This window comes from Gopherus flavomarginatus, chromosome 12, assembly GCF_025201925.1.
Source record: "Gopherus flavomarginatus isolate rGopFla2 chromosome 12, rGopFla2.mat.asm, whole genome shotgun sequence".
Taxonomy (NCBI): domain Eukaryota; kingdom Metazoa; phylum Chordata; order Testudines; family Testudinidae; genus Gopherus; species Gopherus flavomarginatus.
Genome location: NC_066628.1, coordinates 6996390 through 7019690, shown reverse-complemented (window position 1 = coordinate 7019690; position 23301 = coordinate 6996390). Strand labels below are relative to the sequence as shown.

Here is a 23301-nt window from a genome sequence, read left to right as displayed (position 1 = left end):
TAGAAACATATAAAAAGATGGGTACAAAACCATAGGGTTGAGTTCTTCTTCCAGTTCTATGATCATCCTCCAGGAGCATCGGTGCACACTGACGACCTGGCTCCCCTCCTCGTGACTGGATCACCTTGCCAGTGGACTAGGAGGAGCCACTGAGACTGGTAATTATATTCCATCTGTAGAACTCTGTGTGTGTGTGTGTGTGTGTGTGTATGTGTGTGTGGTGAACAATCTTAGCTAAGAATAGAAATTGAATTACTTATCTTTTACTCCTATTAAGAATTCTCTATGTTCACAGTAAACGTGGCATATTGTCTTCTCCCTCAAACAAGACTCTGCTAGTTCTATTTCTAGAGGTGCAACAAGGTGTCACAGAAGTTGAGATTGTGTGTGAATTCTCCAGTGTTTAATGAAGTGTGATCTCAGTGTGCAACTTTTGCCACAGTCCAAGTACTTATGGAGACTTGCACTTGTATGGATTTTCTCATTAAGGACTGATCAGTTTCTGAGCTGTTTCCCACAGTCTAAGCACTTATGGGGTCCCTCTCCTCTGTGGATTGCTGGATGTTTAACAATGTTTGACCTCTGTATAAAACTCTTTTCACAGGCTAAGCAGTTATGGGATCTCTCCTCTGAGTGTATTCTCTGATGTAAAACAAGGATGGACATCTATTTGAAATGTTTTTCCATAGTCTAAGCACTATGTATCTTTTGCCTGATGTTTAGAAGGGCTGATCTGTTTCCAAAAGCTTTCCCAGAGTCCAGGCACATATGGTCTCCCTCTTGTATGGATTGCCTGATGTTTAAGAAGGGTTGACCTCTGTATAAAACTTCTGCCACAGTTTGAGCACTGATGGGGTCTCTCTCCTGTATGGATCCTCTGATGTGTTATAAGATTTGATCTGTGTGTGAAACTTTTCTCACAGTCCAAACACTTATGCAGTCTCTCTCCAGTGTGGATTGCTTGATGTTCAACAAAATTTGACCTCTGTATGAAACTTATCCCACAGATGAAGCACTTATGGGGTCTCTTTCCAGTGTGGATTGCCTGATGAATAAGAAAAGTTGATCTCTGTATGGAACTTTTCTCACAGTCTAAGCACCTATGGGGTCTCTCTCCTGTGTGCATTACCTGATGTCTAACAAGGTCTGATCTCTGTATGAAATTTTTCCCACTGTCTGAGCAATAATGGGGTCTCTCTCCTTTATGGATCCTCTGATGCGCTATAAGATTTGATTTGTTTGTGACACTTTTCCCACAGTCCAAACACGAATGGGAACTCTCTCCTATGTGGAGTGCCTGATGTTTAGCGAGGCCTGACTTCCATATCAAACTTTTTCCACAATCTAAGCACTTGTGGGGTCTCTCTCCTATATGGATTGTCAGATGTGAAACAAGGGCTGGCCTTCATTTAAATCTTTTTCCACAGTCTAAGCATTTATGGGGTCCTTCTCCTATGTGGCTAATCAGTGCTAACTCCCCATTCAAGTAGTTCCTACCCTCAAGGCATCGATAGGGTTTCTTTCCTTTGTGGCTTCTCCCATGGTTATTAAGAGCTGAGCCGTTATTGAAGTTTTACCCATGGTCCAAGCACTGAAGTGATTTGTCTCCAGTATGAATTGTCAGTGGCGTAACAAGCTGTGGTCTCAGAACGAATCCTTTCTCATAACCAAGGCATTCATAGCATTTGTCTTCCTTGGAGGTTGCCTGCTGGGCTGTGGGATCCCTGCATCCTTCCCCACATATAATAGATTCATCCATTTGCTTCCTTGAGTGGTTTCCCAGCAGCATCTGTGACCTTTGCCAATTTCCCCACTCTTCTCTCTGTTCTCAGCACTGGGAAAAATTCCGTGCAGCTCTTTGCACAAAGGTCCCCTCTGTTTCCACTTCCCCTGCTGGGAGAGAGACAGTCCAGACAGGAGTCATTGTGCCTGGGAGAAAGAGGAATAGCACCTTGGGAAAACCCAACATACTAAAGCTGCACAGATAGAGCAATTAGATTCTGCCTCCACTTCCCACTCAAAAATTCACAGAGAAGAAACATTGGGAAGGAAACTCCTGCAGGTAACAGACACATGGAAAGCAATGTCAGTGATATCTGCTGACTACAGCCCTGCACTAGGTGAAATGAGGAAGAACCGAGGGCACTTACTGATACCACATTTTTGGAATTCTCCACTTCTCCTTCATTAACCAGATGGTTTCTGTGTCAGTCCTCACCTGTGCAGGTGCATCTCAGGATCTCTCTTTCCTCACAGGCCTGGAGCTCTGGGATCCACGGCTCTTCCCCTCGTTCCAGCCGGGTGATCAGGTCAGGTTTGGGAAGGGGGACTCCTGTGCAGGGAGTGAGATGAGACCAGATCAGGGTGTGTGGAGGATTGAGAAAGCGTCTGTCAGAAAGAACATTGCGTGAGCGGAACCTATCCCTGGTCTGTGCTGGGGGAACATGGAATTCAAGAGGACAAGAATATGGTTACTGAGCCCCTTTGGGGGAGGGAGATGTCTGAGGAGGTGAGGGAAATTCTGACATCCTCAATAGGAGTTCGTAGGATCTGTGCTCTCTGGGGGACTTGCTGATGCACCCCCAGCTCTGGAGTTAAACCCCTGCCTATTTCTAAACTGGCAGAGCCCAGAGCCCACTGCATGGCTGGAGCTGTTCCCAAGGAGGGAGGTGAACAGGGATTCTGGGTGTGAATGAGAAACAACACAGACAGGACAATGCATGGCTTCTCCACTGGAAAGCAAAGGGGGTCAGGTCAGGATGATTTAGTATATCCCATAGGTTTTGACACCCTGGTTTCACTGGAGAGTGTATGGAGATGCAAGTCTCTCACACGGCAGCTGTGCATTATGGAACCCACTCACCTCTGATTTAACTGACATGGGAAGAACATGACCAGATTCAGACATGCAGATCCCACAAAATCTAGTATCTGAGGGGACGGGAATCCCTTACCCAGCGAGGTCACTGTCTCAAAGTTCTCCCAAATGACGTCCCTGTAGAGGGCTCTCTGAGGCCCAGATTGATCATGTTCCAGCAGATTTATCACACCTGTTCCCTCCCTGCCTCACCCTGTGTGTTTCCTGCCCCCCCACCCCTGCAGCTCCCTGCAAATCCCCTACCTGAGCTGTCTCCATCACAGACTTTTCCCTTCCCCTGTCTCCTGGAAGACGGGATGAGCTGGAACAAAATGTTTTCATGATTCCTTAGCCTGTTGGGGTGAGAAGGGTGATGGGGGAGGTTACAGAAGGGGCTTGAGTCCATGTCACAATCCCTCTCCGTACAGACGGACGTTCTGGACTCTGACCCCTGACCCTGGTCTCTGCAAGGAACTAGTCGAAGGTGCTGGAGAACAGTGAGAGAGAGAGAGGCCAGGTGACCTGTTTTCCTGGGAGAGAGAGAAAGCATGGAGGAGGGGCAGCCAGATGTCACTGAGGATGGGGGGCTGGAAGTGGGTCAGTCACTTGGTTTGGGACTCAGCAGGGAGAGTCCAGGGCCAGATCTGGTCTCTCAATTCTCCCCAAGATGGACTTTGCCAAATGTTCCTGATTGCCATGCTAACAAGATCTGTTCTATGCGGTGTTCGCTCCTTGCCTCCCCCAGCCCTAAGTTCAACCCTCGCCGGCTGTCCCCGGCTCTTATCTCCGGCTCCTAGTCCCAGACGGTGTGTGTGTGAAACAATCTGTACTATGGGGGGGGGGGGGGGGGAGAGGGGCACTGACAGCCATTAAGGTGTTGTGATGATGCCCTCAAGTTTAAAAAAAAATAGAGAGAAAAAAATCTGTTGCATCAGGCTATGGAGGAATAGAGGCCTTGGTGTGTGTGTTCCAACCAGTGTGAATGAGGGTCATCAAAAGACGCACAGAGCTCCCTGCAAAGTCAAAAGCTCGTGACCGGGGATCTCTAACGCAAGCTCAGTGGCTGCATCTTAGTGGATCGTTAAAAGATCCTAAGGTGGCTCCCTCTGCTTGGCATCTTCCGGTGAGGGGTCTGCCTGGGTCTAGGATTGTGTGACCCCATCTTCCCTCCTCCTCTCCTTCCTGCATGAGTCACTGACTGATTTGATCACCTCACCGAAGGCAGAGTACGCAGCATCGTCTCTCTGAGACTAGCTGACACTCTTCGCTGAAGGGAGGTGTAGGAGGGTCGTGGACATTCTCAATAATCTTTCCTGTGTGAGTGCCCGAGGAGTGGTGTGGTGATTTTAGCTTTATGAGCCACTGCACTCAGTGGGCACGATAGAGACGTGTTTTAGTTTATGAGCCGCTGCAGCGGACAGGGCACCCCCACATGCTTAGAGAATGGGTGGAAATCAGTCCAAGGACTTGTAAGTACTTAGAGAATTGGAATTTTTACATGTGTGATGATCCATCTAAACACTTCCCATTAGAAGGTACCTTCGATTCAAATGGGATCATACGTCTTAGAGGTGCTCTCTAAGACACAAAGTGTAAGATTTAAAAAGCATCCAGATGCCTCCCTACCCAAATTATTTTTTGTTAACCCCTTGGCTTCTTTATATCCCCAATTAGTTAAGGCTGAAAGCAAGGAGAGATAGGAACAGGTTAATTTGAAAAGGCAGCTTGGTCTAGAGATAAGGAGAAAAGCTACTTTGCGTTCAAGGGCATGAATCGATACAGACCACGCCAAACATTGAAAACAACAAAGTTTAGAGGCTGCAGAAATGGAAAACACAGACAAAACAGCGAAAGGAGCTTCGTGTCCCTGGAGCCGATGTGGTTTGGGGACACCGAAGAAGCCACAGTCAGCTGGCCTGGCCTGGAATGCTGAGCAAAGGATCTCTGATAGAGATGCCCCAGGAGGCCCCAGGACATATAAGAACAGCCCTCCCAATAGGAAAAGCAAGTTGGAGATTTTTGCAGCGTACCTCTAGACAACCTGTGCACAGGATAACCTCCCGCCCATCTCTCCCTCTCCTACCCCCAGGCCCGGGCAGCCCAGGCAGCATGTTTGTGAATATAAAAAGGGGAAAAAAATAAGGGTTGCAGGTGGATCTACCCCCAGTCCTAGCAGGACTTGGCAATAGAGGAGTTGGGGAAAAAGGGAAGAGACACGTACTCGACACCTAGGAAAAATTAAGCAACTGAAAGCATAGATAATAGAATAATTAAGACGCCAATTGGCCATGCACCTTGCCAGGCAGCAAACCTCACGAGGGAAGACTCAGGTAGCCTTGTGAGTAAGAATGTTTAAGGGAAGAGACCAGAAAGGGTGGGGGCTAGTTGAGAAGCCCACCCTCCTAGCTAAACTGGTAGTGGAACAAAGCCTGTGCCCATGGAAAAGAATGATGCAGCGAGGAAAAAAGGATCAGGCCCAGACAAGCAGGCAAGCAACAGCTAGAGAGATTGGAAAACAGGTTGGACACTTTGAGGGCACAGCGGAAGGAACAGAGTCAGTAAGTATAAGCATGGGGATTTCAGATCCCCAGGGCAATACTTGAAATGGTGATTTGAGCTGATAAGTGTCCTTTGGGAGACAAGCAAGTGATATAAGGAAAGAAAGTTGAGAAGTTAACTCTATAGTTGCTAGAAGGAATCAAGCAGTTGAACTTTGTAAAATGCTAAAAAGGAAAATTCTTGGTGTCTTTTGCTTTTGTAAATAAATCCAGGCAAAGAGATTATTTGATTGCAATCATTTGGCTATGAACAATTTAGTCGAATTAGCTAAAGAAATGTAAATATACAGTGCTACTTAATTAAAATCCTATTAGGCTTTAAGGGGCTACAATACATGGTGTTTTCTTTCAGATCGCTGTGTGTTTTGAAAGCAGGAGTTAAAAGTAAAAGGCAATCAAAATATTGGTAAAAACAATTGTGTCCCTTTTAAGTAAGAGTCTTTAAGCTGTGGATAGCTTTGGATCCAGAAGCAAGCCAATAAGCATCTGTGCTAATGCAAATTATCTAACTGATAAGGTAGAAGCCACTGAAACCTGGGCTGCCTATGAAAGAAAATACAAGAAAATATGGGTAATTCCTTTGTTTTGCCTGAAATTAACAAGAGTATTTGTATAAAAAGGAAATATTTGAAGCAATGACTGGGTGCCCAGAAGGGGTAGACCTATGTTCTTTTTGTCTTTCAGAAAATCAGAGGAAACTGATGCCAGCTGAAAAGCAATCAACATACCACGCATTTACTGGCACAATAGGAATTATGTTCTATGTTTTATGTCCTGTCTTGTGTTGTTTGTCTTGTGGCCAGAATTATTGTGTTGAATAGTTTCATAGGACAGTCTAGTTCAAAATCAAATAGAAGGGTTAAATCAAAACGCAGATTCTTGTTTTATTCAGCTTGGAATACAAAGTGTTTGGATAATATCAGGAAAATGTGATATACTAAAGTCTAACAGATTTGCTTAAGTAAGAAAAAGAAACTTCATTGGCCAGATCTTTTAATTGAAAAATTGTTAAAGTTTGCACACCAACAGTCTTTGGAACAAGGACATGAAAGGTTAACCCACTCCCCATATTGCACATGGGATCCTTCTGACTACCTGAGATTTCTAGCCAGAGGGCTGGAGAGGGAGGAAAGCTATTGGACTCCAGAGGTTGAACGGAGTGGTCTCCTCAAAAGTGGGTGTGCTTGTCCTGGCTTGTTGCTCCAAAGCTCTGTAATAAAGTTATTTTACTGGAAGGGTGTATGTGGCATACATTGAATATTAAGACTAATATACTGTATAATTGCCATGTGTACATGTTCACTGTTGGGAAAAGGTGTATGAGTGAAGAGTGGAAGTTTCCTTTGTAGGTTAAAAGAATCCAAGAAGAGGAGAAGGAAAAAGAACGCGTTAACTGAAAAAATTATAGCTGGCAAGCGCATTCCAAAGATAAGACACTGGCTCCGTTCAAGGACACTGCTCACAGCTAAGACTTGCCTGACAATCGAGAAAGGGGGGGTAGAGGGGAGGCTTGAATGTGCCCAAGCAGCTGTAAAATCTGCAAAACACTGCCAGGCATTAATGAAATGTGTCAGTTTCTTTTCTCGCAGATAAAAGAAGCGCTACCCAAAGACCCTAGCAGCCCTGCCACTCCTTGGAACCAGGAGATTGGATCTATGTAAAGGTCCATCAGAGAAAGACTGCTTTGGCTCCATGCTGGAAAGGCCCTTACCAAGTTCTGCTGACTACCAACACCACTGTGAAGTGCCAGGGACTGACTGCCTGGACCCATGCTTCTCACTGCAAAAAGACCCCTCTACCTCAAGATAATCCCACTCCTACTATTGATCAGCCTTTCTCTCCTTCTGGTATATCTTTTCCTCCTTCTGAACAGCAGCAGAAAAGGACAAGGTGATGGGCTGTTAACCTCTCCCTTATCCTCTGACAGAGCTAACCTGCATTCCTTATTTGCTACAGAAACCAAAGCACTACAAGGTGATGTGCTGGTAACCTCTCCCTGTATGATGCTGAGCCATGACTGCTTCAGGAAAGAAGGAGGGACACTCGCTCCGCTGAAATTGCCAAAGTCCAGGAATTCCTGACTACAAAAGACGTTAAGAACTGACCCTGGTGAAGAGACAAAGAATTATACACTGGCAGGAAGAAACTTGTGGGACCCGTGCTTGGGAATGTGGCACTGATTGGATTTTGGGGTTTATTCTACAGGCTGCGCCCTGTGTTTTTGGATAAGTCCTTCAGCATGTATTGCCCTCCCTAACTGGATTTTAGATGAAATACCAAAGGCACCTTGTTGCCACTGCCCCTGCCATCTCCTCCATTACACTATTACCCTGTAATACATCCAAATACGGACAATGCCATACATCTGGTACAACCCAATGGCCAAGACCGTCACACTTTAGTGATTTATTTAAATATTGTTTGAAAAAGTTTATTTTAAAGGTTCAGGATATCCCATATAAGCAAACAATTGAGTGGAAAAAGACTGCTCAGAGATAAAAGTATATAACATCACTCCAAATGAGCTTCAAGAATTTGAAATTAAGGTTTTATAATGGGGTTGATATAATGGCCATTCCAGGAGTCTGTAGTGTATCACAGGGAAGGGGTCCCTATTGTTGCCAATTAGTAAATAATCAGACTCATACTCAGAAATTTTACCTGTACTGGAAATTTTACCTGTACTGAAATGATCTCAGTAACTAAGAATTTAACCTGTGCCATATTACAATATACCCTTTCCTATGCTATTAATGTTAATGCCTCTCGAAAGTACCTGAGAATATTTAAACAATAGAGGCGGTATAATGCTATCCCCGAGAGAGATGGACTATGATATGGAATAACAATAATTAATGCCACATTAGGGATTGTGAGGTTCCCCCTGCCCTATCCAGTTCTCAGATCTCTTGCATGTACCCAAATTGCTCCATGGGGGCTGCTATTTGGCTAGCACAGCAAAGGGCACAGGTCTCCTCCAGGAAGAAAAGAGGCTTAGCTGGACACTTATGGGATGGTACCAAATAGTGCAGCAGCAATTTGGAATATTCTTAAGGGCCAACAACATGATGAGAAATTAGGGCAACTAGGAAAGGCCACTGGTCTTATTACTGGAGCACAGCTGACTCAGTTGCAAACTGGAGTTGGTGAATTACATGTTATTTCTGCCCTTAGTTCAATGACCTAGGAGCTGTTGACAGAGATGGTATTAAAAATCACTGAGGCAGAAAAGGACTTGCAGTGGGATCTAGCATGTTCAGAGATTCAGGATTTCCTGAATGACCAGCTCATGGCCATTTAGAGTGATCTCGAGCACCAAGCATGGCCCACTGCTCTTATCAGTGCTTCAGGAGTGCCATCTGACTTGTGGCCATGGAGACATACTTGGAGATTTTCAGGATGGATGTGCAAGTACTCGCAGTGCTCCTTCCAAGCATATGGGCCGGTTGGTATGGGCTTCCACATACCGAATCCTGCCAGGTCCATGAGGAGGATGCATGTGGGACTGGATTATTCATCATGACATCTGGGAGATTAGACCACCTGGTAATGCCTAGCCAATTTGCTGTTAGTGCTCCTGGAATAACATCTGATATTTGGATTGGAATAGGGAATCAGTGGACATTTTGGCCCTGGGAACCCCTGCAGTTTCAGTACGTAAGGAAATTGAAGCCAGGGGAAGCTGTCACAATGTTTAACAAAGTTTGTTGGGAAGGTATGGGACAAGGAACTACCCTGACAGGACAGTTCCTATTTCAAGCTAATGATAGCTGCATATACATTAAAGCCACCTCTTTGCTCGACTTACATTTTAATCTCACCACGGCCACAGAAAATCACATTATTTATTGGCCAGCAGACAAAGCCCTACAATTAGACCTTAGGTATCAGATTTTTTTCAATTGGACCACTTTGATACCTGACCGGTTTCAAATTTACGCTTACTCAGAGCTTCAGAAAATTTCTTACTTATAGAGTGAAATCCATGTGCTTCAGAATATATATCAAATTGAAAAAACATGCTTTCATACAGCCTATGAAGTGTCTCTTTTGTGTACTAATTACGATGTGATGTGCTATGTAACTAAGGCAGTGAAACAACCCCATCATATTATTACAATGGGGATGTTAATGCTAGCATTGCTTTTGTTTAGTGTAGGAATATGTTGTTGTAAGGGATGTACTAACAAAAATGCCTTTTGTGTTCATATTAATTATGCATTATCGTTATATCCAGCTAAGCTGTATAGGGCTAGTCCTGATCCTTTTGAGCTAGAAACAGAAATACAAGGCATGATGCAATTGGAGGCTTAAGGATGTTGGTTGTGCTAAAGACAAGCACAAAAGGGGGGGGGGCGGAACGTGGAAACAGGGATAAAGGATTTAAATACAGGCCTTTCAGTTGTAAGAAATAGAGCAACTGTCATGCTAAGTCTACTCTTAGCCTAATATAGCAAGACCTGTAGCAGCAGGGCTCACCTCAGAAGAGAGTAAGAAACAGTAGAGTCAGCATGACCCAGCCTTGAGATAACGATGTTTTGAGAACAGAAGTGAGAAAATACAGGAATGGGTAGGACATAACATAAACAAACTGCAGATGTTTTTAATTAATGCAGGCCATTAAAATTATAAATGCCTGTGTGATATTGCTTATACTTTGAAGAAACAGAGGCAGAGATGCTCTCTGTCAGCTGGGCTCTTCCCTTGCAATCGCATGTCCTGAATAAAGCTCTCTCTGATTTTGTTGCATCCAACCTGAGTGGTGTTCGTTTCTTTCACACCACTCTGACACTTTTTCCCAAAATACTTAATGAACTTTAGGGGAAACCACTAAACATGTGCAGAGATAAGCAGGGAAATGGTCCCGCTGCCTACTGGGGGGAACTTTCTTGACTTAAACCCCCCCGGGGTGGAATCGAATAGCAGAAGGATCTGAGTCTTCGCTCCCTCTTCCTTCACCCAAAGCCTGCCTCACCTTCAGGGCTCCCCTTCCACTCTCCTGTGTGGCATAGTCCTTATAACACTGACAAGGCTGGGCCCAGGCTTCCTGAGGAGCTCGCCCTCCAACCTGGTTGTGACCACTGAGGACACGGGCTAGAGCGTCCCCACTCCAGGGCACTTCCCCCACTCTGGACACTTCCCTGACCATGGTCTATAGTTCAGAACAAATGCAATTTATTAAACAGCAGCTAATAAAAGAAATCAGGAAACAATGGGAAAGGTGAAAGGAAAACACTTCGCCCCACTCTGCCAGCACGGGGGAAGCACAAACAGCATCTGTGGAATGCCAGGGCAGTTCATAGTCTGTTCCTCCCATGTCCCAGGCCCTGGCTGTGCTGCAGGGATTCCGTGGGTCAGACGTGCTCTGGCGGTGGCCAGACGCCCTCAGGCTCTAGGGAACAGGACCTTTCTTCCCAGTGTCCCCAAAAAGATGCAAATCCAGAGGACAAATAAAAAGACTCCAAACTTGGTAATCTCTGTAAGGGGGAGGGCAGGGAGTGGCAGACTCATGATCTTTGAGCACTTCTGGCTGCTGACCTAGTTCTGTCCCTGCCCCCACCCCCCCAGGGTTCCACAGAGTGCAGGCCATGGACTGGGACACCCCCATGTGGGGGTTCAGGAGAAATGCCAGTACAACAGGGATGACTTCATCAGCTTCTATGCCCAGCCTCAGGCCCCTTACCTGTCTGCATCCCGACTCGCAGCCTACCACAGCCATGGCCCTACTTCTGACCCCACCTCAAGGGGGTACAGGGGGCACAGACAGGGATAAGAGGGGAGCACCATGCCCCTACTCTAAAAGCATTCCAGTGGGCCCAGAGCAATTCCAGCCTCTCCCCCTGTGCTTTGCTGGGCTAAACCAGTCAGGGCTGAGGTGTTTCTGAAACCTTGATTACGGTCCAAGCACTTACGGAGTCTCCTTCTTTTGTGGATTGCCTGATAATTAAGAAGCCTTGACCACGGTATCAAACATTCTCCATAGTCTAAGCACCTATGGAGGTCTCCTGTGCGGATTCTCTGATGTAAAACATGGGATGAGCTCCATATAACTTTCCCCAAAGCCTAAGCACTTATGAGATCTCTTCTTTGTGCATTAGCTGATGTTTAACAAGGTCTGACCTATGTAGGAAGCTTCTCCTAGTCTGAGCACTGATGGGGTCTCTCTCCTGTGCGGATCCTCTGAGTGTTAGATGATTTGATCTTTGTGTGAAACTTTTCACATGGTCCAAACATTTATGGGGTCTCTCTCCTGCGTGGATTGCCTGATGTTTAAGAAGGGTTGGCCTCTCTATGAAACTTTTCCCACAGTCTAAGCCAGGGATGGGCAAACTTTTTGGCCTGAGGGCCACATCAGAGTTGCAAAACTGCATGGAGGGCAGGGTAGAGAAGTCTGTGACTCCTCAGTGTGGACCCCGCCCCCTATTCTGCCCCCTCCCACGTCCCGCCCCTGACTACCCTCTCAGAATCCCTGACCCATCCAACCCCCCATGCTCCTTGTCCCCTGACCACCCCTCCCGGAACCCCTCAGACCCCACCCGCTAGCTAACCCCTCCTACTCCCTGACTGCCCCATCCCTATCCACACCTGCACCTCAACAGGCCCCTTGGGACTCCCTTGCCTATCCACTCACCGCCTCTGTTCCCCATCCCGAGCGACCCCCGAACGTCCACCCCATCCAACCTCTCCCTGCTCCCTGACTGCCCCCTGGGACCCTGCGCTCCCCACCCCCTTACCATGCCGTAGCCATTCACGCTGCTGTACTGCCCCACAGGAGCAGCAGGCCGGAGCGCTGGCAGCATGGCATGCTGGCACTGCGGGGGTGGGGGAAAAGCATAAGAATGGCCATACTGGGTCAGACCAAAGGTCCATCTCGCCCAGTATTCTGTCTACCAACAGTGGCCAATGCCAGGTACCCCAGAAGGAGTGAACCTAACAGGTAATGATCAAGTGATCTCTCTCCTGCCATCCATCTCCACCCTCTGACAAACAGAGGCTAGGGTAGGGTGACCAGAGAGCAAGTGTGAAAAATTGGGACGGGGTGGGGGGTAATATATAGGAGGCTATATAGGAAAAAGACAAAAAAATCAGGACTGTCCCTATAAAATCAGGACATCTGATCACCCTAGGCTAGGGACACCATTCCTTACACATCCTGGCTAATAGCCATTAATGGACTTAACCTCCATGTATTTATCCAATTCTCTTTTAAATGCTGTTATAGTCCCAGCCTTCACAACCTCCTCAGGTAAGGAGTTCCACACGTTGACCGTGTGCTATGTGAAGAAGAACTTCCTTTTATTTGTTTTAAAACTGCTACCTATTAATTTCATTTGGTGACCCCTAATTCTTGTATTATGGGAATAAGTAAATAACTTTTCCTTACCTACTTTTTCCACATTGCTAAAGATTTTATATAGGGGCGGGGGAGGGCCCGGGTGCTAGCCTCCTCAGCTGGGAGATCAGGGGCTGGGCAGGACTGTCCTGGGGGCTGGATGTGGCCTGCAGGCCATAGTTTGCCCACCTCTGGTCTAAGCACTTATGGGGTCTCTCTTCTGTGTGGACTGCCTGATGTCTGACAAGGGCTGACCTCTGTTTGAAACTTTTTCCACAGTCTAGGCACTCATAGGGTCTCTCTTCAGTGTGGACTGCCTGATGTTTAACAAGGTCTGACCTCTGTATGAAACTATTCCCACAGTTTAAGCACTTGTAGGGTCTCTCTCCAGTGTGGATTGCCTGATGTCTGACAAGGACTGACCTCTGTATAAAACTTTTTCCACAGCCTAAGAACTTGTGGAGTCTCTCACCTGTGTGGACTGCCTGATGTGCCATAAGATATGATCTATGTGTGAAACTTTTCCCACAGTCCAAACATTTATGGGATTTCTCTCCTGTGTGGATGAGCTGATGTTTAGCAAGGCCTGACCTCCGTATGAAACTTTTTTCACAGTCTAAGCACTTATGGGGTCTCTCTCCAATGTGGATTGCCTGATGATCAAGTAGGGTTGACCTCCGTATGAAACTTTTCCCACAGTCTAAGCATTTGTGGGGTCTCTCTCCAGTGTGGATTGCCTGATGTCTGACAAGGACTGACCTCTGTATAAAACTTTTTCCACAGCCTAAGCACTTGTGGAGTCTCTCACCTGTGTGGACTGCCTGATGTGCCATAAGATATGATCTATGTGTGAAACTTTTCCCACAGTCCAAACATTTATGGGATTTCTCTCCTGTGTGGATTATCTGATGTTTAGCAAGGCCTGACCTCCGTATGAAACTTTTTTCACAGTCTAAGCACTTATGAGGTCTCTCTCCAGTGTGGATTGCCTGATGTATAAGAAGGCTTGACCTCCGTATGAAACTTTTCCCACAGTCTAAGCACTTGTGGGGTCTCTCTCCAGTGTGGATTCCCTGATGAATGACAAGGCCAGACCTCCGTATGAAACTTTTTCCACAGTCTAAGCACTTATGAGGTCTCTCTCTGGTGTGGATTGTCTGATGTATAAGAAGACCTGACCTCTGTATGAAACTTTTCCCACAGTATAAGCACTTGTAGGGTCTCTCTCCAGTGTGGATTGCCTGATGTCTGACAAGGCCTGACCTCCATATGAAACTTTTTCCACAGTCTAGGCACTTATGAGGTCTCTCTCCGGTGTGAATTGCCTGATGTTTTACAAGGTCTGACCTCCGCATGAAACTTTTCCCACAGTCTAAGCACTTGTGGGGTCTCTCTCCAGTGTGGATTGCCTGATGAATGACAAGGCCTGACTTCCGTATGAAACTTTTTCCACAGTCTAGGCACTTATGAGGTCTCTCTCTGGTGTGGATTGTCTCATGTATAAGAAGGCCTGACCTCTCTATGAAACTTTTCCCACAGTATAAGCACTTGTAGGGTCTCTCTCCAGTGTGGATTGCCTGATGTCTGACAAGGCCTGACCTCCATCTGAAACTTTTTCCACAGTTTAAGCACTTATGAGGTCTCTCTCCGGTGTGGACTGCTTGATGTTTAACAAGGTCTGACCTCCGCATGAAACTTTTTCCACAGTCTAAGCACTTATGGGGTCTCTCTCCAGTGTGGACTGCCTGATGTTTAACAAGTACTGACCTCCGTATGAAACTTTTTCCACAGTCTAAGCACTTATAGGGTCTCTTTCCAATGTGGACTGCCTGATGATCAAGTAGGGTTGACCTCCGTATGAAACTTTTTCCACAGTCTAAGCACTTATGGGGTCTCTCTCCAGTGTGGATTGCCTGATGTTTAACAAGGTCTGACCTCCGTATGAAACTTTTTCCACAGTCTAAGCACTTATGGGGTCTCTCTCCAATGTGGATTGCCTGATGATCAAGCAGGGAAGACCTCTGCATGTAACTTTTTCCACAGTCTAAGCACATATGGGGTCTTCCCATAAAGGTCCCCTGAGATTCCCTGTGCCCAGGAACTTTCTGCTGTTGATTCCCCTCCTCGGTCTCATTCACTCTTTCATTACCTGCTGGGACAGAGAGACAATCCAGACAGAAGTCACTGTGCTGGGGAGAAATTAAGAGGAATAACACCGAGGGGAAACCCACCATAATGAAGCTGCACAGACAGAGCAATTGGATTCTGTCTCCACTTATCACCCAAAGTTTCACAGAGAAGGAAAGTTGGGAAGGAAATTCCTGCAGGTAACAGGACACATGGAAAGCGATGTCAGTGGTACCTGCTGACTGCAGCCCTGCCCTGGGTGAGGTGAGGTAGAACTGAGGGCACTTATTGATACTACATTTTTGGGATTCTCAACTTTTTCCTTCATTCACCAGATGGTTTGAGTGTCAGTCCTCACCTGTGTGGGTGCCTCTCGGGACCTCTCTTTCCTCATAGGCCTGGAGATCGGGCACCCACGGCTCTTCCCCTCGTTCCAGCCGGGTGATCAGGTCAGGTTTGGGATGGGGAAATCCTGTGCAGGTGGTGAAATCAGACCAGATCAAGATGTGTGGAGAATTGAGAAAGCATCTGTCAGAAAGGACATTCCATGAGCGGAACCTGTCCTTGTGCTGTGCTGGGGAATGTGGAATCTAATAGGATGGGAATGTGGTCACTGAGGGGGAGGCAGACATCTGGCGAGGTGAGGGGGATTGTGACACACACCCAGCTCCAGTGTTAAACCCCTGCCTATTTCTAAATCTGTGGAACTCAGGGCCCTCCACATGGCTGGAGCTGTTCCCGAGGAGGAGGGAGAAGAGGGATTCTGTGAGCGACCAAGAAACAGCACAGATAGGATAATACATGGCTTCTCCACCTTGCACACTAGTGGGGTTGGGTGGGGATGATTTTGTATGGGCCTTAGGTTTTGACACCCTGGTCTCACTGGAGAGTGATGAGGGAAGAACCTGACCAGTGTCAGACATGCAGACTCCCCCCTCCCCCACCCCCCCGCTTCCAATAAGCAAGGGGCCAGGAATCCCTTACCCAGCGAGGTCACCGTCTCATAGTTCTCCTGCATGACGTCCCTGTAGAGGGCTCTCTGAGCGGGGTCCAGCAGAGCCCCCTGCCCCTGGGTGAAATACACAGCCACCTCCTCGAAGGTCATCGGCATCTGAAACAACAAGAGTCCCCAGCTCAGCACCTGCCGCCCTAGCCACAATCCCACTATCATCAGGGAGGAGGGACAGAGCAGCAGAATCCTCCCCACACCCTGCTCAGAGCAGCCAGGAGGCTTCAGGGGGTGGGAGAAGGTGAGAGCTCCGTGTCCCCCGCAGCACACGGAGCAGGGCAGGGTCTTCTCATTTCCCACACACTTGCCAGCCACAGGCTGATGTGGGAAGCAGAGCTCTGAGCCAGGGACGGGGACAGGAATCCCAACAGCTTCCCTGCGTATTTCACAGCAGCCTCTGGCCAGTGGGTTCAGGCTCCAGCACTGGGAGTCTGGTCAGTTTTCCCAGCCCTGCTCAGGGGGGTGTTTCCTGGTTTAGAAATGGGGGAATGTTTCCCCACCCCCACACCCGCCAATGGGCCTGTTAAGAAAATTGATCATGACCAGGTTGATCATGTTCCAGCAGGTTTATCAGACCCCGTCCCACCCCGGGTGATTAACCCCTCTACAATACCCCTCCCCCATCACCAAAAGCTCCCTGAAAATCCCCTACCTGAGCTGGCTCCATCATGGCCATTTCCCTGCCCTGTCTCCGGGAAGACAGGATGTTCTGGAGCGAATGTGGACGCGATTCCTCAGCCTGTCAGAGGAGCAGGGAGATTGGGCAGGTTTCATAAGGGGCTGGAGACCATGTCAGCCCCCAATTTCCCCCAGGCTCTCTCCCTGCAGACAGACATGCTGATTCTAGGACTCTGCCATACTGGGAAGAAACCCAGTTACTTCTTTACCCTGCCCCCGCCTGGCCCCCTCCCCCATTAGAACTAACCCCACCAAGTTCCTTCTAAACCTCCCCAGAACAGCATCTCTGAGCCAAACGCCAGAAAAAGAGTCACTTTAGGGCACTGCCCCACCGTGTATTGTAACCCCTCTAGCTCTCCCCCATTTCCTTCAGTCGGGTGGTGCTCAGCAGAGTCAGCAACTGGCTTTTCCTCCCTCAGTTCCTCCCCTTCTTCCCAGGAGAGCTGACTGCCCCGGGGATGCAGGGAATGGGGCTGGGAGCTGGGAACCTCCCTCCCCACTTCTTGCTCCTGCTGCCCTTCCAGTCTCTCCGCTCTCCCTTTTGTCTTCTTCCCTCACCCTGGGAGAACGGGCGACTGCCCCATTGCCCTGGGCCTTTGCTCTCATCAGGCAGCTCAGTCACTGACACTGGTAACGGGGGTTGAACCCGGCTGTGTCACTGACGGCAGCAGCTCTGGGACTCACCGACACAGGGAGCCCCTCCCCTTGTAGGCCAAACTCCCCAGCCGGTCCCTGAAATGGGCCCTTTGTGCAGAGTCATTTCCCTGCCCAGCTCCAGCCCTTTCCCCAGGTCTCTCCATCGCCTGCAGGCTCAGGGGCTGGTATGGTTAGAGGGGTTCCAGCCACTGGAGAAAGTGGCCCTGGGCCTGGTCTCACAGGGGTGTGATGAAGCGGGAATGTTCTGAATTTTTTCTCTGAATACCGTGTGTGCGCCTCAGTTTCCCCATGTGTTACTCAAGTATCAAGCTGGTGGGATACAGGTGTGTGATCACTGCAGAGACCTGTAGAGGGCACGTGTGACTGCAGAGTGGCTCTCTGGGCATAGAGAATGGCCAGAATTCTGTATCCTGGCAAGCAGTGGCTGAAAATAGTCCTCTGCAAGGAGCCATCCGAAGGTGCTGGAGAACAAAGAGAGAGGGGGAGGCCAGCTGGGAGGAGGGGCTGCTGGGCGTCAATGAGGATGGGGGGCTGGAAGCGGGTCAGTCTCCTGGTTTGAGACTCAGCGGGGAGAGTCCAGGGCTCAGGACTCTGGATTCCCCCAAGATGGACTCTGCTGAATGCTCCTGATTTCTGTGCTAACAAGCTCTGTTCTATGCTGTGTTCCCAGCGACCAATCAACCTGTTTTCCAAGCCGACTGAGAGTCACAGCTGACAGTGGAGGTGCGGTGCAGGGACCCTGGGGGGAGCGTGTCAGGCTTCTCCTTAGGTTGCCCCCATGGATGAGGCTGGGGCCGTGTGCCCTCCCTGGGCCACAGGGAAGCTGGGGTCACACGCTCAGTGGGTGTGGGGGGGACGTTGGGGTCCTCAGGGGCTGGGGTCCTGCCCTTACAGACAGGGGGGGCCTGCCATCCCCAGCCCTAGATTCACCCCCCACCAGCTGTACCCTGTTCTTATCCCTGACTCTTAGTCCCAGGCAAAGGGGCTGAAAGAATCTGTACAGAGGGGGAGGGAGAGGGGCCCAAGAGCCATTGAACCAAACTGTGAACCCTGGATAGGACTGTCACGGGGACACTGGGCGATACTCTGGAACTGCTCCCCACAAAGCCAGTCAGGACTTTAGGGAGCCTCGTCTTCCTTGGAGCAGACTTGTTCAGGGCAAGAAGCTCACGTCTTCATCTTCTGGGTCTCTCCTTGGAGCATTTAGCATCCTCTGTCCCTCCGTGCGCTTTCCACAGCGAGCCCCCCCCAGTGGGGTCCTGGGGAAGCCAGAGGGTCCTGCACCCCGACTTCGCAGTCAGACGTGACTCTTAGCCAGCCAGTAAAACAGATTTATTCGATGACAGGAACAGGGTCTAAAGCAGAGATTGTAGGTACCGCGAGTTGGACCCCTCAGCCGGGTCCATTCTGGGGGACAGTGAGCCAGACCCCCATGTCTGCACTTCACTCCTCGTCCCCAGCCAGCTTTAGACTCCAAAACCCCCTCCAGCCCCTCCTCTCTGCTCAGCCCCTTTTCCGGGCCAGGAGGTCACCTGATCTCTTTGTCTCCAACACCTTCAGCTGGCATCTTTGCAGGGGAGGGGCCCAGGCCATCAGTTGCTAGGAGACAGAGTGCCAGGCATTTAGGTGCACTGGCCCTTTGCTCTTCAGCAATCACACACCCTCATTCCACCACCTAGATACTTAAGAACTGCACAGGGGACACTGAGGCACCAACACCATATTCAGAGAAAACATTAAAAACATTCCAAGTTCGCCACAAGGACGAAAACCCCTTCAAACCGGTGGGGGAGGGGGGTGGCAGAGCCCCACCAGCCTAGAGCCAGCGCCTGTGCTGCCCCCCCCCACCCTGATTGTGCCCCTGGGCCCCTCTGCTTCCCCGGCCCCCAGCTGCCCCCCCCCGCATTCAGTTTGGCTCCCGACTCCGGTGTGCCACCCTCAGATCCCCCTGAGCTGCAGCCTCCGTCCGCACCAGCGCGGCCAGGGGCAGCGAAACAAAGCAGCAGATGAGGGAGGGGTGGCGGTGGGTCTCTCTCACCTTCCCTCCGAGCGGGGCCCCCCGGGGCAGGGGCCGGGCCGGGCCGGGGGCTCTGCCCTGGGAGAGGCTCCTGGGGAGCAGCGGGAAGGGCCCTGCTGGAGATTCCCCTCTCCCGGCTGCAGCCAGGGCTCCGGGCTCCCAGCACCAGCCGCCGGGGCTCCGGGATCTCGCCAGGAGCCTGGGAGCCAGAGTCACCGCAGCGGCTGCGAGTCACTTCCTGCTGCCGGGCCGGAGCCCAGCGCTCGCTGCCCCACAGCCGCCTCCCGGCTGCTCCTGGGTCCTAGCGCTGCAGGGGTCGCGCTGCAGCATCTCCGGGTCCGGCTCCTGTTCCACTCCCAGGCTCTAAGGTGAAAAGGGCCCATCAAGAGCATCTAGCCCAGGGGTTGTTAGGACCAAATTTTTTGGAACCTGAGAGTGCGGCCAGCAACTCTCTCTGGTGGCTGCTCTGACACGTTTTCCTAAAATACTTAATGAACTTTAGACCAGTAAACATGCGCAGAGGTAAGTGGGGAAATGGTCCCACTGTGGCGGGAATTTTCCTGACTTAAACACCCCCCGGGTGGAATCGAATAGCAGAAGGATCTGAGTCCTCGCTCCCTCTTCCTTCACCCAGAGCCTGCATCACCTTGAGGGCTCCCCTTCCACTCACCTGTGTGGCAAAGTCCTTATAACCCCGACAAGGCTGGGCCCAGGCTGGGCTCGTCCCCCAACCTGGTTGTGACCACTCAGGACACGGGCTAGAGCGTCCCCACTCTGGGGCACTTCCTCCACTCTGGACGCTTCCCTGACCATTGTCTATACCCCAGAACAAATGCAATTTACTAAACAACAAGTAATAAAAAACATCAGGACACAGTTGGAAAGGCGAAAGGAAAACACTTAGCCCCACTCTGCAGGGTCAGATTAACTTTTCGTGGGCAGCCTGGTGTCAAACCTATTCATGGGCCCCCATGGGGCAAGGTGCAGGGGGTGGGATGGTCAGTCTCCAGAGGGAAGGGCGGGTTGGGTGAAATGATGCACAGCGCGGCGGGAGCAGCCCCGCTCTGTGCAGCCCAACAGAGGGCGCTGTTTGCAAACCAGCACAGCCCTGTAGTGCCAGCCTGCCCCTTCCCCTGGTGGGCAGGCTCCCACCACACTGCCCCCCTGCCCAGCGCCCCACCCTTATGCCCAGTGCCCCCTCGTCCTGAGACCTCCCCCACTGGCCTCCCACCACAACTGCACAGCATCCTGCACACCACACTGCTCACCCAGCGCCTTCCACCCATGGACCTCCCCACTGCCCACCTCCTTCCTCACAGTCCCACCCTCACAGCTGCACAACACCCATAGTCCTGAGGGGTTTCTGCACAAAGCAATTACAAATTCTGCACACAATATTTTAAAATTTTGCAAATTTTGTCAATAAATCAATGTGGAGTTCCAACATGGCAGTGGGGAGCACAGGCCATGGGTTGCATGGAGGTGTGAGAACACCCTGCAGCATCCCCGCATCTCAATCCACTCTACTCTGGGAGAAGGACTCAGCAGTGATGCTGCACCCAACTCTGACACAGTGCAAGGGCCAGGCCTGCCCCAGAAACACCCCAGGGCCCTGCCCTCCTTGCCAGGCACACCAGGTGTGGGTGAGCAGGCTTAGCCCGGCAGCAGGATCCAGGTGGGGGCAAGAGAGTTCTCTGTGGGGTAATCTGAGTGCGGGTGGCTCAGTGGGGATCTGGATGCACAGAAGCTCATTGGGCATTTCCAGGTGCAGGGGCAATGGGAATCTGCAGGGGATCCAGGTGTAGGTGTTTGGGGCTCAGCAGTGGGTGGGGGGGGGTCTACATGCAGGGCAGGTTGGGTTCATTTGGATGGGAGTCCAGGTGGTTGGAGCTCATCAGGGTGGTACAGATGCAGGGGAGGTGGGGCTTGTCAGGGTGAGGATTCAATGGGCCTGCTTAACAGGGGAGCCCCAGTTTCTGCCGAGTGGATGTCGCATGCTGGGCTCCAGCTTCCCCCCTGCCCCCGCTTCCCCTATCTTCCTCTCTTCCCCACCCCATGCCCCTTGACCGCTGCACCATCTCCTCTGTCCTCTTTCCCCCCTGCCCCTGCTTCCTCTTTTGGCGAGAAGAGCCGTTCTCCTCCCCACCTGCTCCTCGCTCTTCCTCTGCCCCTTGCACGTCTCCCCTGCTCTCCCCAGGTGTGTCTGTCTCTCGCTGCATGGCTGAGAGCCCTGCTGCTGGAGCAGGCTGACAGCTGGGAGGGATGCTACAGACACAGTGGCTCAAACTCTGCTCGGAATATCAGCAACTCCTCCCCAGGAGCACCTCTCTCTCTCTCCTCCCTCCCCATCAGGGCTAGGTTGGGTGAAGTGCTGGGGGGGAGGGCTGGCTGGCTGCTTGCTGAGGAATGAAAGTGAAAGTAACTCACTTCCTGGGCAGGCAGCCAGAATTGGAATGTCACACAGGGTTTGATTGGGGTTAGCCAGATGTGTGAAAAATCAGGATAGGGGATTGGGGTACAGTGATCAGATATCCCTATTTTATAGGGACAGTCCCAATTTTGGGGTCTTTTTCTTATATAGGCTCCTTTTACACCCCCACCCCCACCCCCACCCATCCCTGTCCTGACTTTACACACTTTCTGTCTGGTCACTCTAGGTGGGAGTAATTGGTGCCTATATAAGACAAAGCCCCAAATATCGGGACTGGCCCTATAAAATCAGGACATCTGGATCTGGCCACCCTAGCTGGGGAGCACCTCTCCCCCGGGCTGGCAGCTGCCAGCAATCCATCTCATCCAGGGGGAGCTGCACAGGGCAGGATGAGCTGCTTTGGCTCCATGGGTGCCCTTTCCCTGAGATCAGATGCTGTGCTAACTTCACCATGGTCCATAAGGCTGGTGGTGGTGCCCATCGGCGTGTGATTGGACCTGAGGGTTTGCTGCTGCAGTTGCCACTCTGCACCCCAAGAGGTGGATTTTGGGGTCCTGCAGTTTTCCACCTATCTCCTCCTCTACTGCAGCTGTTGGACCAGCGGGCTGGGGGGTGAGCCAAGCATGAAAGCAGTACTGTGTTGCCATTTAGATTGTCATTTAACAACTTTGTTTGCCAAAAATTCTTGCTAACAATCCTGAATCCAATTTCAATATTTTTTTTAAAAAAAATCAATATCTTAGCCAAAAACAGAAAATTAAGTTGTTGACAATTATTAGTGACAGGTTTGGTTTGAGGCAGGGAGTGGGCCAGTTTTCATCAGAGAAACAAAAAAATGTTGACTGACTTTCCTATAGCCTGTTACTCCTGATAAGAGCCCTCCAACAACTGTAATATGCTCATCTCCTTACCAGTGTATAAAGCAGGGGTTGGCAACCTACGGCACACGTGTCAAAGGTGGCAGGTGAGCTGATTTTTGATGGTATACAGCAGCAGGCTGAGCGGCTCAGCCCATCACTGCTCTGGGGTTCCGACTGCTACCCTATTGCCAGCTGGGATACCAGCCATCGGCCCCACTCAGCACCTGCTGCTGGCCTGGGGACCCCCAAGGAACCCCAGGCTGGCAGTGGGCTGAGCAGGCCAGCTGAACCACTCAACCTGCTATCAGCCTGGGGTTCCATTCACTCAGCCGGCAGCGGGCTGAGTGGGCTGGTGGCAGGCTGAGCAGGGCCGATGGGACGTTGAGTGGCTCAGTTTGCTGCCAGTCTGGGTGCCAGCAGCACTCAGCCTATTGCTACTCCAGGGTTCCGGCTGCCGGCCCCTTGCCAGTCAGGAGCTCAGCCGTCAGCCCCACTCTGCCTCCTGCGAGCCTGGGTGAGCAGAATCCCAGGCTGGTAGCAGGCTGAGGAGGGGTTGGCGGCTGGGATCCTGGCTGGCAGGAGTTGGTGGTCAGAACCCCAGACCAGCAGCGGGCTGAGCAGGGCCTGGGATCCTTGTCTAGGGTTCCAGCCACCAGCCCACTGCCGGTTTGGGGTTTCATTTACTCAGCTGGCAGTGGCCTGAGCAGGACCGGTGGCCAAGACCTCAGATAATAACAATAGTTTATTTATATAATATAGACATAGAGAGAAACC

At 50.4% G+C, this 23301-nt stretch overlaps 1 protein-coding gene across 2 annotated transcripts in view; it reads right to left on the bottom strand.

The window, feature by feature from the left end:
* Positions 1–1552: 1552 nt before the first annotated feature.
* Positions 1553–23301, bottom strand: part of LOC127033358 (zinc finger protein 707-like) — a 90557-nt gene continuing 68808 nt past the window's right edge. The window contains exons 3-5 of one of the 2 annotated variants that reach the window (XM_050921396.1): positions 15860–15986; positions 2219–2332; positions 1553–1893 (exon numbers count right to left, since the gene is read on the bottom strand). In XM_050921396.1, the coding sequence (XP_050777353.1) occupies positions 1829–1893; positions 2219–2332; positions 15860–15986 (306 nt within the window). In that variant the 3' untranslated portion in view covers positions 1553–1828. Of the gene's footprint in view, positions 1894–2218; positions 2333–14910; positions 14938–15233; positions 15348–15859; positions 15987–23301 lie in introns of those variants that run through there. The other variant, XM_050921397.1, reaches the window with a different exon arrangement.